This window comes from Ammospiza caudacuta, chromosome Z (genome assembly GCF_027887145.1).
Source record: "Ammospiza caudacuta isolate bAmmCau1 chromosome Z, bAmmCau1.pri, whole genome shotgun sequence".
NCBI classification, from domain to species: Eukaryota; Metazoa; Chordata; class Aves; order Passeriformes; family Passerellidae; genus Ammospiza; species Ammospiza caudacuta.
In genome coordinates, this window is record NC_080632.1 from 27,365,339 (window position 1) to 27,381,948 (window position 16,610).

General features: G+C 39.6%; 1 protein-coding gene across 1 annotated transcript in view; it reads left to right on the forward strand.

Moving 5' to 3' along the window:
• SEMA4D (semaphorin 4D) overlaps positions 1-15,711 on the forward strand; it is a 28,370-nt gene extending 12,659 nt beyond the window's left edge. Inside the window, exons 5-15 of the mRNA XM_058823629.1 lie at positions 1,660-1,758; positions 2,907-3,000; positions 3,932-4,045; positions 4,962-5,113; positions 6,848-7,023; positions 7,152-7,308; positions 8,060-8,282; positions 8,705-8,820; positions 11,810-11,982; positions 12,217-12,260; positions 13,357-15,711. Of these exons, the coding sequence (XP_058679612.1) occupies positions 1,660-1,758; positions 2,907-3,000; positions 3,932-4,045; positions 4,962-5,113; positions 6,848-7,023; positions 7,152-7,308; positions 8,060-8,282; positions 8,705-8,820; positions 11,810-11,982; positions 12,217-12,260; positions 13,357-14,276 (2,268 nt within the window). The 3' untranslated portion in view covers positions 14,277-15,711. The remainder of the gene's footprint in view (positions 1-1,659; positions 1,759-2,906; positions 3,001-3,931; positions 4,046-4,961; positions 5,114-6,847; positions 7,024-7,151; positions 7,309-8,059; positions 8,283-8,704; positions 8,821-11,809; positions 11,983-12,216; positions 12,261-13,356) is intronic.
• Positions 15,712-16,610: the final 899 nt, after the last annotated feature.

The following is a 16,610-nucleotide window of genomic DNA, read 5'->3' on the forward strand; positions in this document are numbered from 1 at the left end:
GGTCAGGCCTTTAACACAGGTTTGAAAGTAGAAGTCTGCAAGTTCTCTGAATACAAAAAGCAGATCTATTCTGCACTTGGAGGTATGTGATCCTTGAACATGCAGCCTGTTTAGTTGATGCTCTTAAAAGCCCCCAAGTGCTTCATCCAGGGCTGATAGTTATCCTGTGTTCGTGTGGTTCATTGGGATGGGAGTGGGCTGTCTCCCTTTGACTAGCTGCTTCTTTTCCTTGACTGACCACTGATGACCCTCAGTACATTATTTGAACATGAGGTATGACAGATATTTAAGGTGTGTTTCCTCCTTGTCTAACTCTGCAGAATAGGATCAGAGAATACTTTTATTTTATGGATCAGTTGTGGTTGGTATTAATAATACTGATACTCAGCCATGATGAATATGGGATATAAGTTTGTCTCGTGCATGAGCATATGTTTAGCAGACATGTGTGTGAATCTCCAGAAGTCCTCTCAAAAATTATTGGTGGGTATAATAGACCCCATAAATATATACTTTGATAGAGCTCTGAATACATTTTATTTTCTCCTGCTCCCAGTGTAGCAGCTCATACTTTAGCAGCTAGCCATGCATTTTCCTCACTTCTAACCTTTTTCTGGTCCCATTTATGGGGTAGCTGTGGTGTTTTGCACAGTGTAGTAGTTTCAAAAGGGTCAAGATATTAAGCCACTACTGCTATTTCTTAAACTTAAGTGGGCAGTTCTCTCCCCCTCCCATCAGCACTGTACTGTACAATGCCAGCAGAAAACATTCATACAGCTGTTCAAGGACCTTATCTGGCAGAAAGCATTCATACAGCTGTTCAAGGGCCTTATCTGGCAGAAAATTGATTTTACACTCTTCCCCCTGCTTTTTTCTCCTATACAGTCACAGAAATACCTAATTTGTCTCATAAGAAGGAGTAGTAGGTTCGGTACTTAAACTTGCTTAAGAAGTTCATGGAAGAGCAGTTAGTGGAGGGATATGGCAGTATACCAGGAAGAATTAGGGGGTGTTATTGACACTGGTTTTTTTTCTCTCTCTTTAAGTGGTCGTTTAGAGTTGTTTTACTTCATTATTATTCTGAATTTTTATTGTATACTTTATTAAGGATTTTGGTCAAACTCCGTGTTCTGTTTCAGAGGTAAAGATATTGTGGAGCATCCTTGGACAGTTTCAAGGACTGGAAAAAAAGAAAAAGATAGCGCTATATGCGACAAAGCTTTGTGGCTAATTTAAGGGTATTTGAGGCTTTGCGCTTAACAAGCAACCTTGGCTGTCATTGTGTCATCTAGATATACAAGGGGTGACAAAGTCTAAAACTCGCTGCATGTTTAACTAGTTGTTCCCATGAACTGGAGGTGTGTTTGGAGCTTGTCCTTCCAATAAAACAGCTTGGGATGGACCCTGCTGAGCATGCTGTCCTGCTAGAGAACTCTGAGGCATCTGCATACTACTGGCTGTGGGAAACCAGCTGCTTGAAGGATTGATTAGAGCTCCTGAAGATTCTAGGGAGATGGTGTCCCAGTGTCACCCGTGTGTCACCTGGGCTTGCCAGTGTGATGTGGCATAACCAGCAGCAATGGACAGTGTTGTTTGTGTATGTTGGAATGTGGCAGCTATGGTTTATCAGACTAGTCCTTTCCTCATCCTCTATTACAGACAGAATGTCGTAATTACGTGCGTGTCTTGCAACAGCTGAATGATACTTTCCTCTACGTATGTGGAACTAATGCATTTCAGCCAACGTGTGATTACCTGGTAAGAAATGTCCATATGTTTTGACCAGCAACAGCTGTAACTTAAAAGCAGCTCAGGTTGACAATGAGTTATTCTCTTTTCCCAAAACAGTTGCATCTTCACTGTTGGCTGTAAGTTAGGAGTACTTGTTGCACTGTCACATCGCAGGGGCAGAGTATACTGTTCCTTTTTCATAGCACTGAATGAATTACTGATTTATCTTGTCTAACTGCAGATCTGCTTTTTCTTAGCTTTTATACTTCTTCATGTATTGTGTGTTAACATGAAGCTAGTTACTAAAACTGAAATTACAGTGGTTGCAACTGCCACTCATTACTGAATCTGCCTGAAATTTCTCCGATTCCTGTCTCTGCTTGTCTCTGCTCCTGGCTGTGCCAAAGATGTGTAGTGCTGAATCCCTCAAAGTGAAGTCTTGGCACAAAATTAAAACTCCCTTTTCTCGCCACTGGGTCTTGTATCATTTCCTTACTGCAGCTCTTAGCAATTCGAAAATTGAGAAATCTTGTAATTCTTTGTGCCTTTAGCTTCCAGTGATTTCATTGCATAGTACATTCATTACATACATACATTTCATTTCATTTCATACTGATTACTTCCCAAGTACTGTGGCTACCTTTCAGCTTTCTGGTCCTCATTCTTTGGTTTGTAAGGGATTTATAAAGTAGCAGCAAAAGTACTCTGTTGCTTTTTAAAGCCTAATTGGATTTTGCCCTATCTCAGAAATTTCCCATCGTCTCAAAAATTGCTTAATCCACCTCAGAAAGCCTTTTTGATTTCTGAGTCTCCATTTTTTTCAGTCCAATTGAGTAATTGCTTGTTCTTTCTATGTATCATTAACTTCTCTGCCTTTCCTGCTGTCTAGCTTTTTTGAGTGCTCGTTCTTGAAGTCTGTCTGGATTTAACTTTCCATCTTTTGCTCTTTTCTGCTTCCACCCTCACAAATTATGGGATCACATTTTTTCTCTGTATTTGGGGCTCAATAAGTTTTTATGAAAACACATATGCCTTCTGTAATTTACTCAGAATGCCTTTGATGCTGGAAGTTGATGACATAGCCCATTATTTAGGGTTCAGTTTTTAGCTAGCTTTGCACAAGTTGAGTGGCTGAAAGAAAAAAGTTCTACTAGCTGTTTTGTGGTTTTCAACAGAATTTAATTTCATTTGAACTTGGAGGTAAAAATGAAGATGGTAAGGGCAGATGTCCATTTGATCCTGCTCAAAGCTACACATCTGTTATGGTTGGTAAGTTCAGACTTTGCATTCCTCATTCTTATGTTTAAAAATGTTCTGTCTTTTCGACTGTCACCCTCCAGTCTGTCATTATCAAAATTGTGGCTTGCATCCATATTTTTTTGTATTGTGTATCTGTATAGATGTTAAAATACTTATGTAGTGAACCTAAGCATGTTTCTTAAAAGGAGAACTTCAAACTAGGTTGTTTTGGAAGCAATTTCTAAAATACCAATTTTCAAACTATATTTCTAGATGTCAAACATATTTAATCCAGATAATCTAAATGTACTTAGACTGCCCTTGTAGTATCAATTACTGTAATTTTAGTAAATAAAAAAGCAGTATTGTAAGCTGTCCTGAAGACATGCTGCAGAATGGGAAGTGAGATGTTAATGCAAGTATACTTACTGCATGGAAACACGCCACCAGATCTTAATCTGGGGAAGCCAGAATTTGTGGCTTTTACCTGCATATACCAAGATCATAAAAGAGAGGTTCAACATCATATGAAACAGGAAATGAGAATAAAAAAATATGCTCCCTGCATTGTACCTAAATCTGTACAAATCAAGTCTGAATAATGGTAGCATAGAAAGAGAGGAAGACAATTCCAGAATTCTGGTGCATTTAAGTAAATTAGCTTGTTTTAAGATAAATTGTAGGTTTTCATGTTAAACGTTAAAATGCCACAAAACCAATGTTGACTTTTGTCAGTTCTTGTGTCAGAGCAATAATAATAATAAACTCAAGTGTGGAAGTGTTAGCTTGAGAATGATTGACAGAAATGTAAACATAAAATACATGTCTAGGGCAATTCAGAGGAAATCCGTGTTTACCTTTTCTTGTGGGAAGTTAAAACTTAGATAGACTCAGAAAATATTTGTGTACCCTTTTTGGTATCCAGTCCATAAGTTCTAATATATTTGATATTGTGTTGAAGATGAGGAGCTTTATTCTGGGACTTCATACAATTTCTTGGGAAGTGAACCTATTATTTCACGTCACTCTCATCAGAGCCCGCTGAGAACAGAGTATGCAATACCTTGGCTTAATGGTAAGTGAGCATAAGAAGTAGTCCAAACAAGTTACTTCTTCTTTTCCAATATCACATGTACAGAGTTTGAGCGTCCTACCTGAGTAAGGAGCAGTTGTCTCAAAGAGACAGATTTGGTTATACTGGCATACACTGAATGTGTGCCCTCCTGCATGCCACCAAGAGATTTTATTTTGAAATGTAAGGATTTTTATCAGCACTGATGATGAAAACGGCTTCAGAATATGCATGTTTCAACTTGACATTAATGGTTTATTTCTCATCTGCTTGTTTGTCCTTGCAATAATGCAGCTTAATTATGATATGGTATGGAATTGAATGTTTTTGGTCTTGAATTGGTTCTTAAATTGAGCCGATCATGGTTTTTGACACTTCAAGTTCCTTAATTTGAAAAGTCACTGAATTTTGTGAATTTTCAGAGGTTTGAGGCTTTGTGCCAAAAGAGACCAAAATAATGACCATTGTCCAAAAAGTACAGGATTCTGAGTTTTGTAATACATGTTGTAATGGCACTGTCATTTCAGTGCTTCAGCTAATAGCTAAAATAGAGGAGAGACAGGCAGGGGAGGGTTATCTCTCCAGGCCCATTAGAATCTGAAACCACATTTGACTGTTGACTGAAGAATGCTGAAGTAATGAGCTGTCAGATCATGGAGATCTCTCAGTGTCTTAGTGCTTTCACATAGGTTTCATGGTGTTCTGGGTTTTTTTCCATTTCTGGTTGGTTTTTGTGGTTTGGATTTTTTTTAGAAATCCTGTTCATATGATGTACAGCAAACTGTATAAGTAGGTCAGTGAGTGGAGAGGAGGTAAATGCAGTGTGGAGTTTGGGTGAAAGACAACTTCTGAGGGTCTTTGAGGGAATCAAGTTAGTAGTCACATATATAATAGGAAATTCTTCTGTTTGTATCTGTAGAGCCCAACTTTGTTTTTGCTGACGTGATAAGAGCAGATCCAAACAGCACAGATGGAGAAGATGACAAGATATACTTCTTTTTCACTGAGGTGTCTGTGGAGTATGAATTTGTTGGAAAATTGATGATTCCAAGAATAGCTAGAGTATGCAAGGTGGGAGATAGTTCTGTTTACTTTTACTATATCTCATAGAATCTTGCATGTGCATGTTAAAAAGCATTCATTATTCTGGACTTACTGCCAGGTAAATGGTGGTGTTTGAGTTTAGCAAACCTTAATAAATAAGCTGTTCCAGTCAGTTCATTGGAACTGAGAAGGCCTAGTAGTTGCTTTGTAAATAAATACTTGATTTGATTTTGCACAGTTGTGAAATTTCAGTACATCTGGGGGTTCTGGTCTTCTCTGGGGGAAAACAAAGCAACCATGACAAAACCCAGCAACAGAAGAAATGTTGCTTTAGTTTTCATTGTTAATTTTTTTAAACAAGTACATCCCTCTGTGAAGAGGTGACTTTGGTTGGAGCTGAGCAGATAGGATGTGTGTCAAGTGACTTTGAAGTAGCTGTATCCAAACACGACTGTAGCCGTGTCCACAGCAAAACAGTTCTTGACAGTGGTGTAGCAGATGGGACTTCTATGAAGCTGCTACAGCTGCCAGAGCCTGAAGGGAGATGGTCACCAGCAGCCTGATTCTGTCACACTTGCTGTGCTTAAACCTCAGTGTGTTAAGCTGATTGAAATACATCCTCAGGAGAACTGGTTAAAAGTCTTGCTGATGGAAGTTTTTTCAGTAGAAAATGTTTATTTAACAAAAACTTTTTCAGTGGAATGTATCAATTTCCTTTTTTTTCAACAGGAAATTTATTTGGCTGTTTCACTTGTCATGAAGTTGAAAGTTTTATTTTGACTTTACTGTTTTGTATTTAAACAGGGAAGTCAAAACATGAATAACAAGTTAATGCCCTTGAGATTTACATTAAACAAGGAGCTTGGAGGCAGGTTTAGACGGGGCTTGCTATTATGGCATTCTGCCCACTGACAGTGTGCAAACTTTAAAAGAGGAGTATTGTGGAATATGAGAGCTTCATTTATTATATTGTTATATATTTCATATTGTTGTTTGAAATAGAAATCAGTGACAGATCACAAGTCTATAAGCATTTATACTTCATTGTAAGCATGTATACTTAATAAATTTTGCAGATTGCCTTTAATACATTGCTTACACAATTGGATAATGAATGGAAATATTGATACCGTTTCAATATGACTTTTTACAAGGGAAATATCAGTTCTACAGCTCAATTATCAAATATTTTGAAATACATTTCTAGTCAATATATCTCAGCTTAAGCCTTGGTACCTGCAAATCCTTAATACAGGTGGTAACTTCTAGCAGGATTAAACCATTGCTGGATTTCTTCTAATGAAATGATCAGTGTCAGGCAAGTCTTAAGGCATATTGCAGCATTAGAATTTAAATCAGTTTTGATGTCACCAAACAAATGCAGTATTATGTATTTCTCTTAAAGGACAGTATAGTACTTCCATGCTTGTTTTACTTTTTTCCTAATGATGCATTGTCCATCTTGATTTTTCTGAGTGATGCTGAAGTATCGTTCTCCATTAACTCTCATATTCTCTCATATTTCATCTTCCCTCTATGTGTGATAGAAATAATTTTTCAATATTTTTGTTGAACCAATTTTCCTGTGGCTTTGATACTGTTTTGTATGTGAATGTGTTTACAATTATTGATATTGTTGTAGATGAAGTATTGTAAAACACCAGGGCTTAGTAATTGCATGCTATATAGCAGTGGTTCTTAAGTGCAAAAATGCTGCTAGCTCTCCTCACAAACACCTTTTTATTTTTTTAATACCATAAGAGGGACCAAGGAGGATTAAGGACCTTGCAAAAGAAATGGACTTCGTTTCTCAAGGCCAGACTGATTTGTACCATCCCTGATAAGAATTTAATTTTCAATGTTATCAATGATGTTTTTATTCTCAAATCTCCAACTTTGAAGGAACCAGTGATATATGGAGTCTTCACCCCACAACTGTAAGTGTGGTATAGCCTTTTCCTGGATAAGTACCTTTCATCTCAATTGGTTACTACAAGAAAATGATAATTACTCCTTTGGTTTTTTTGGGTTTTGTTTTTTTCCTAATTTCTTCCTGAATTAATAGGAATAATGTGGGGTTGTCAGCAGTGTGTGCATACAATCTGTCTACTGTAGAAGAGGTTTTCTCAAAAGGAAAATACATGCAGAGTGCTACAGTGGAACAGTCCCATACAAAGTGGGTGCGATACAATGGGGAAATTCCGAATCCTCGACCTGGTGCGGTAAGTTTCTGTAGTCTTGGATCTCATGACTTTCTCAATGATCAGCAGGAAACAGACTAGGGAATACTAGTAACCTACTAATGTCACCTGGTTACTTCTTGTAAAAACTTAATGGGAAAATACTCAAGTGATATGTTCTGAATTTTTTATCTGGGAATCAAAGTCTTTGGGTTTTAGGTTTTTTTTAATTTGGAGTTGTTTGCTGGTTTTGTATTTCATTATTTTGTTAATAATTTTCTCATTGTGAAATAGTGTGTTGCAGTTTACACTAGCAACATCATACACTTTTTGTTCAGATGAAAGGAAGTGTAGAAACTATTGCATTGTCTCAGTAAAATCAGCCTGTTTATCTGGTGCACTGCTCTGCACACTCAAATTTTCCTAAAAAAGTGGGTCAGACTTTTTTTACTTCTTTATGTTCCTTACAGGCATACTGTTGCTAATGCTGAAAGAGGTGATGGTTAAAAGTACTAAAGGTGCATGAGAGCACAGAAGGAATATTGTCCGAAAATATATTTTGATCCAAACAAAAATTTAGTCCAAAGCCCAGGGATTAGCACATCAAAATGCTATGAGGTCTGAGGACCTTCCTTGGTGCAATGAGTATAGTGTACAGGTGTGGTTACTGGCCAAAATAATGTGGAGAAGAAAATGTGTGCAGCTGCAGTTAATTGTCTTTATTTTGTACAAGTAAGTGATGCAATTTGGTTCTCTTTTTTCTTTTTCACCCTCTTCCTGTCCCTTGTTCTAGTGTATAAACAATGAAGCCAGAGCATCAAACTACATGAGTTCTCTGAATTTACCAGACAAAACATTGCAGTTTGTTAAAGATCATCCTCTAATGGATGACTCAGTGACCCCAATGGGAGACAGACCTCGCCTAGTAAAGCGAGATGTGAAGTATACACAGATTGTAGTTGACAGAGTCAGAGCACTCAATGGCACCATCTACGATGTTATGTTCATCGGTACAGGTGAGTTCTGCAGAACACCTGGTTTTGGTGATGCACGGATTCTTAAGTTTTCTTAGAAAAACTCTTGAGATTTCCATATTTACAGGGCTTTTATAGCAGATGGTGTAAAAAAAAAAGTAAGGTGTCACAGTAATGGGACAATCTTGGATGCTTTGAAAAAGTATTGCAGGAAAAGAACTGCAGAGCTTCAGTGAATTCAGCAAAACTACACAATATAATCACCAGCTGGTCATTCTGTGCCCCAAAATGTTATTTCCTGCTCAGAAGTCCTGATGGCAAGTTTAATGGTTGCCTTTGACTCAGAGTTGTTCTGCTAAACAGCAAGCAGATTATTGAGACAACTTACAGCAGTTGTGAAGGACTTTTTCATGCTTTTTTTAATTTCAAAGATCTTACTTAAACACATTGCTTTTTTGTTTCAGATCGAGGAGCCCTGCACAAAGCTATCAGCTATGAAAATGGAATGCATATTATTGAAGAAACACAGCTTTTTCCAAATTTTGAACCAGTCCAAACTCTCTTGCTTTCATCCAAAACAGTGAGTGGTATAAGTGTCATAGCATTTATCTCCTTTTGTTCTTTCATAAAACTTCTTTTGCACCACTTTGTGACCTTGTGACAAGAGACCATGCTTTGCATAGAGCCAGCCTAAGGCTGCATGTGTAACTCATCATGCTGCAGCACTCACATATTGCCTGCTGCATTTCAATATGTTTGGTAGGTGGTAAGCTTCTGGAGTTATTTAGACATAGAGAATGGCTTTGAGGAGCACAGGTATACGGGTCTTCACTTGTTTCCATGTGCAGAAGCAGGAAACTGTAAGGTGTTTTCAGAAAATAATTTCCGTTCTGCAGGGATGTAAAAAACCCGACCCCTTGTGGCCACTGCAGATTTGTGTAGAAAAATCCCAGGGATTGAGGTTAGCAGAGGAAGTGGTGTGTGGTTCTGAGGAAATAGACCTAAGAATAGAGAACAATCTTCAAGCATAGGGACTCATAATTGTGTAGTTAATTGACTTCTGCTGTCCCAAATCTTGCGGGCTCCTGCATGCTGATTGTGTCGTGAGAGCAGTCACGTTGCTGCAGCTGTGGGTGAGGACCTCTGGTAAGGTCCTGTTTGCCCACTGGGGTGCCAGCTGCAGCTCCAGCTGCATGGCACAAGAGCTGCTGTGCACTCCAAACCTGGCAGATGTCCTGCACTGTTTATCAGTTGTTTGGTTTATTCCTAGAGTGCTTTTGGATAGTAGGAGAATGGTCACTGTGTGTAGTTTGTTAATGAGTTAGGTTTCTGCCCCTACTTGCTCAGACCTTCACATCCATGAATATATCTGTCTATGCCTAAAGTCACTTGTAGCATCAGTATCAGTGAGGTTTTCTGGGTTTCATAAAGATTGAATGCCTCTTTTGAAGTATCTAGTAGTAATACCAGTATTCAGTAGCTACCTAGTGATCCATACGTAAGTGCTCTGCAGCTTAGGGATTTAGGAATACTTTGAAACAACTTTTATTTTTGTGTGATTTAATAAAATTTTGAATGTCAACGCGATCAGCTCAGCTTTATGTCATAATTTTTACAAGCTCGTTCTGCATTCTTATTTATCCTTTCATGCTTATAATAAAAAGAAAGGACAGAGTATGTTTTTGATAGACAAATGGAAAGCAGAATTAAAATGCCTGTGCTTAGTTTTCTGTAAGTATAATTGTATTATTTTTGTATGATATATCACACTGACAACTCACTTATACATCTTTGCAGATATGTATTATTTGTGTGTGTGTGTGTACATATATATACATACACACACACACACACACACCCCACAATACTTGCTTTATCTGCAAAAATGGTTCAAGCTACTTGCTTTGTCAGGGAGTTTTGGAATTTGCCCTGTCACAGAAGATAGTGATTGATTGCTCTTCCAATATATATGCTAATACCCATTCTTTTAATTGTGGAATCATTCCTACACTGGCTTAATTATGATTTGCCTATTTCAGGGCAGTGCTGAGAAAGAGATGGGCATTAAGCCTGATACAAATACACATCATGTAGCAATTTCAACACACACTTGGAAGGCTGCTGTAGGAATAATAGCATTGAAATTTATTCACTCTGGGTCCAGGTGCCACATACTCATTGACATACTCAGCTGCCCAGTACATTCCCATAAAACCAGAGGTCCTTTTCAGTGATGGGGAATGGGAGTTTGGGTCAGCTGCCAGTCATGGTAACTGTAGGGATTCCCAAGCAGGGATTCCTGCTGCTTCCCAGCCTGAAAACACAAGTTTCTGCCTCCACAGTCAGTGGCTACTGATGTCCATTGCAGAGCTGGTATTGTGTTACATGTCATGGCATCCCACAGTAGTGGACTAATCACAGAAGGGTAATAATTACCCTGATGGTGGGCTTTGTACTCGGAAAGGACTCTGATTCCAGAGCATTTTTCAGTAGTCTGTAGGTTCTTCCCATAGTGCGTGGAGGGTGGGCAGTCAGATGAGCCTACAGTAGATCCCCTTAACTCCTGCGTAACTGAAAGGTGTATCTGGATTTTTTTAAAAATGGTTTGCTCAGCTTGCTGCATGTTCCCTGGAATCTTGGATGTATGAGCTGGGAAACATGCCAAGACACTATAACCCATGTGCAGTGTTGCACTGTTGCAGTGTAATCCAGCAGAGCACTAGAGATTGAGCAGTGCTTGGTGCACTGTGGGAATCTTTGAGCAGAATGGGAAGCTTTTCCTAGGAAGTTGTAAGTCTCCAACACTATAGACTTCCTTCTCTGAGCACTGCAGCACATGCCTTTTTTGAGCTTTGCCTGACAGTATGTGAAGTCACAGTGTACCTTTAGCTGTCATTTTCCCTGAGCTCTAGAGCAGACGAGTGAGATATAGCAGCTGCCTACCTTTTATAATAAGGATGAGCGTGGTCTCTTCCTGCTGTGCTCAGAGTCAGACTGCTTTGGGATCCCCGGGAGCAGTGGTTCCAATAGCCATTGTGATTATTTCCCCCGTCTTCTCAGTGTCTTGCCAGTGCTGTTTCCTTTGAGTACCACCAGTGTTCTTTCTTAAGAAGTGTTTGACTCTCACAAGGATGATGCTGATGTGGCTGCAGAGACTGGCTGGCTAAAGTGCTGAAGGCAGTAGGGCTGCTTTGGGTTATCACATCAGCCCTACTGCCTGCTCTGTCTTGCATGTGCCAGCGTGGCAGCCTTGCCTTACCTCACAGAAGGATTATTGCATTCATATTTCTGGGAAAATGGATAAAGTTAGACATGGTTACTTTCCGCATACCCGTTCCAGTTTTTTGTTGTCTTTTTGCACTTTTCAGCATTGCTGCAATATTTCCAAGACAACTTTGTAGAAACAAAAGCTAATCAAATGCTTACTCTACTGAGGCACCACTTTTTACAAAAAAGGCTGTATGTATGCTGCTCTTTAATAACACTTAAAATGGTCCATTAATTGGGTTGTTTGGGTTTGAACAAGTGATTGGCTGTGATGTTTTTTTGTTGTGCTTTGTTGTCTTTAGGGCAGAAGATACCTCTTTGCTGGTTCAAATTCTGGTGTGGTGCAGTCTCCATTGGCATTTTGTGACAAGTACACCACTTGTGTTGACTGTGTTTTAGCAAGGGATCCTTACTGTGCTTGGAAACCACTTGAAGCTTCCTGCATTGATATTTTTAAAGAAGGTGAAATGGAAAGGTAAGAGTATCCTTTGATGACCTTACAGTTACAATCAATATGTAATCAGTCTTGGAATTTTCTAATTTCCAATTTCTAATTGGAATTTTAGAAATTGAATGTTTTCAAATACAGACTTTTTCCTATCCATTTATGTCTGCTGTTGCTGTTTAGATGATCCTTATTAGTACAAGGGGATGGGCAGACTTTAGGAAACAAGATTTGAAGTTGTAATGGTTGAACTTCCTTTTACAGGAACTGGATTCAAAACATAGGTGGAGATGCATCTTCTTGTTCTGGTGAGTCAGTCTTCAAAGAGCTCCTTCATATGTCTAGGTGGAGTGGTGAGAGAGTTTTGTTTTTGTGATTACCTGGACATTCATTTGCATTGTAATAGGTATGGGATTCTGCTTTGAATATTTGAGCATCTGTACAACCTGCATGTTGTCTTAAAAACTGTCTGTGTTTGTATGCATTTCAGTGTGCAGTGCACAACCCCCTGAAATGAATGGGGGCACCTCAACAGTGACTTGTGAATGAAAGCAATACCAGAAGTACTGCTAATGCAGAGGCCTCTGTCTCTTTGATGCAGCATTTGACATTCTACTGTGAGCTTTGACAAGTGCTTGGTTATTGCTGCTAGATCAGATTAAATTGTTCTGAAAAAAAGCTGGTTTTATGGTGAAAGGGGAGGGGCAACTTAGAACATGATGTAGAGCAGCGTGAAGTACCTTTCATAGTGCTTTAAAGCAAGTAGCCACAGGTCCTTTGTTTGTCCTGTGTGCTGCCACCACATGAAGGAGATCATAAAGTGGAGTAGAGTTACAGATTATAGCTGCAAGTAAAAAAAGCTCTTAAGAGTCTGATGTACTCACTTTTTATTTATAATCCAAGCAAAGTGTGGACCGCCATGAGAGCTTTGCTTTTTATTCTTTTAATTAACATATGGGATGCCATAAGTTGCAGGTGTGCCAAAAATGCAAATATCCTTTTTTTCAGAAGAGAGTTCCTAGTTCAGTTTCCTCTTGGATACTTTATAGTTGCTACTTTACTTAAAATGCACTGATTAGATATAAGGTGAGACCAAGTACAGTATCTTTCCCAAATAGTGACTGCTCAGGTGCACGCTCAATTGTGGATCAGTGAGGTCTCACCTTTATCTAGAAGTGGGGCCGTCTTAGAGTTGAGGTGTCCTGTCTCTTAGTTTGTCTTGATGTTCCACGTGCAGCTTGGTATTCTACTGAGATTCTTGCATGCTGTCCACCTGGTCTTGTGAGGTGAATGCCATAATCTTCACGCTTCCAGTAAGACTGTAACACAGTCTGGTGAAGCTGTACAGATTAGAGCAAACTGGAATCATTGCTGATACTCTGCACATTTATTTTGATGTTCCAGATAAAGTAAGAGAGAATCCCCTACAGCATACATTCAAGCATGGGAGCACAGCAGAACTCAAGTGTTCTCAAAAGTCCAATCTGGCACAGGTAGTTTGGAAGTTCAAAGATGATGTGCTGAGAGTGGAGAGTCCCAAGTACCGTCTGCTGGAGAAGGCACTGCTCATCTTCAATTTATCAGAAGGAGACAGTGGTGTTTACCAATGTTTGTCAGAAGAAAAAGTGAAAAATAAAAAATTTTCCCAAGTGCTGGCTAAGCATGTTTTGGAACTGAAAAAAATGCAGCATACCACGGTGGGCCCCACTGCAACAGCTGCACCAACAGAAGGTAATAGTGATGTGCCAAAAGTGTCAGCTGTGTCAACTGAGGGGTCCACTGCTCACATCTCAACCACTCACATGGTACCAGTAACCACAGTAAGGATATTAACAAAGCCCATTGGCCCTGTCCTAACAAGTGTAGCCTCCAACACCGAGCTCTTCAATTCAATTCCTGATGCAGTCCCGGAAAAGACAATGTTCCTCAAGTCAAACGATAACTTCCTGTTGATGTTTCTCTTCCTCTTCTTTTTCATTCTCTTTTTGTGCCTGCTCTCCTACAACTGTTACAAAGGCTACTTGCCAGGGCAGTGCTTGAAATTTCGCTCTGTGATGCTGCTTGGTAAGAAGAAAACAAAGTCAGATTTTTCTGATTGCGAGCAAAGTGTGAAAGAGACGCTGGTGGAGCAGGGCAGCGTCAGCCACCAGAGCGGGGAGCAGCCAAAGCCTGCGCACGACACCGGCTACGAGACGGAGCCCGACTGCGGGAACAGCCAGCTGCAGGCTGGGGACTCGCAGGCCTCCCGGGAGGGGGCCAAGGACAAGCCCTTCGACGTCAAGTGCGAGCTCAAGTACGCCGACTCGGACGTGGAGGGGGACTGAGGGAGCCCGGGTCCCTCTCGGCGGCGGAAGTGAGCTGTGCTCCTGCGGCTGGCTATTTGAGCACGGAGAGCCTGGGTGTGACAGCTAAGCCATGGCAGGGGTCACATGCTTAAGCTGTACAGCAAGCCAATTTTCGTTCAGATCTCAGCAGATTAGAGAAGTGGTGTACTTGTCTGGAGACCATAGCATCTTGTGTTGTACTGTCTTTTTTTCTGTTTTTTTTCAAATGGCCAGTTTCAGATCACCACTTGTTTATTCCCAGTTTTCCCCCCCACTGAGCACTTTGCTCTAGTGAAGCTACTTGCTTGTTCTTTGGCCATATACTTCGATAGAGTAAAAGTAACTTTATAATTCAGTTGGCTTTAAAAAGTAATTCAGTCTTCACATATTTTTAGTTGCCATTAAAAAAAGATCTAGTTTCATTTAATTCCAAATTGGAAATTGAGTTTAGTTTATCAGATTGGTAAATTATAGACTTTTGTCCAGATTGGGACATTTTTTTTCTTTGCTTCTAGTGATTGTTTTTAGTTTTATGCTTTGTTTTGGCACACTAGGTATCTTTAGTTGGTTAAAGTTAATTTTTTTAACTGCTCTACAAGTATCTTAGATTTTAAGGTATAATGGGGATAGCATTGCCTTGATTTGTGTAAGACTCAGGGATAATCTTGTTTAAAGGCTCTTTTCTTTGCTGCTTTCTAGAAATGTAGGTACAACAATATCAGTACAAAACATGGAGTAAGTGGGGAATGGGGAAGGAGGAAACAAATGCTTTTCTTTTTTTTTTTTTTTTCTCTTTTTTAAAATTTTTTTTTCCTCCCCCCCACCAGCCAGCCAGCTGGACATAGTCACATTTTATTTTCTATACAAAACTGGATTTTTTTTTTTCTTTAGTTTATAGAACAGTACAGGCAAGCAACTGTCAATTAGCAGTGACAAGGAAAGAGGTTTCTTGCATTGTGGAAGCAAAACAGGAATCAAGAAGAATTAACTCCCAACAATTCAGCTGGTGACTCGCTGGAATGGACTGTTAGGACACAGCCTGATGAGAAAACATTGCTGATTTTTTTTCTTCTTTTCAGATTCAGTAATAACTCAGCTTCTTTTTGTGACAAATTCTTGCAGCGTCACCCTTTCTGGATGATACCTTCACTCTCCTATGCAACTGGAGACTGAAACTGGAGCTGCTTAAACAATCAGTCCTTTGAACTGTTTATGTGAATCATTCCTGCTAACGTGAAAGTGTGCATTTGTTCTCAGCCTGGTTCACAGCTGCACTGTTTGTCTGTAAAAGCATTTTATGTGTGCAGTACAGTCTTAAAGAATTGTTCCTCTCACTGCTTCGTTCTGTAAATATTGCTAGAAGTAGAATACCTTTTAACAGTAAATAGCAGTATGCCTGGGCTGCTTTTCTGTGTTGAACCTTCATGCAAACATAATTTAGACCATCTTAGTGTAAACAGTTTATATTTTATAAGATTCAGTTTGGTTTTATTTTTCTATTTTTAATTATGTACATATAACAGAATAAATATTAAAATAAATTGTATTACATCTTGGCTTTTCTGAAATGTGACACAGTGACACAGTGCTTTCCATTTGGCAAGCATTAATGTTCCTTGTGATTTCCTTGGGGGGAATGTAAAAACTTTGTAATTAATTTGAAGCAGCCTCTCAGCTTCAACTAAATGGGTTATAACCCAGGGTGGGGAGGTGGGAGGGACGGGAGGAAAACAGCGTGAGAGAAGGAGGAAAGTGCTCTTCTCCTGAGGCCTAGGGACACTTCCTCTTACCTTTCTAAAACTCATTTGTTTTTTTGCATTATTTCTTCATTGTGTGATGTATTTCTTGCAACTTCTTTCCTTAGTACCCTTTTACTTTCTTTTCTGTCCTCTTCTGTCACACAGCCTCATCTCCTATACCTTTCCCTCCTACTGGTACCTCCTTTTTGTCCTGTGTGGGAAGTGATTCACCTCCTTCACCCACCAGTACCCAGCCTGATGTTTGGTCTAGCAAAGACCCCGTAAAGGTCATGTTGTTGCCACCTTTCCTAAGTGACCAGGCACAGCATGTTAGTGTCCGGGGACCCTTCCACCTCTTCTGCCAAGCCACAGGTAAGTTGGAGGACCCCTGTATAAGCCAGCACTTTCTGCATTAAAGGTTTAGCTATGTCCCCATGTATGAATCTTAACTTTTGTGATGTTTGGGGGTGAGGGGAAAACAAGAACAAAGAGAGGCAGTATCAGGATGCCAACATGCATCAGGGTGCTAATGTGCTCCTACCAAGAATAAGTCACTGCGAGTACCGTGCTGTATCACAGAGGCTCTGATTTCAGC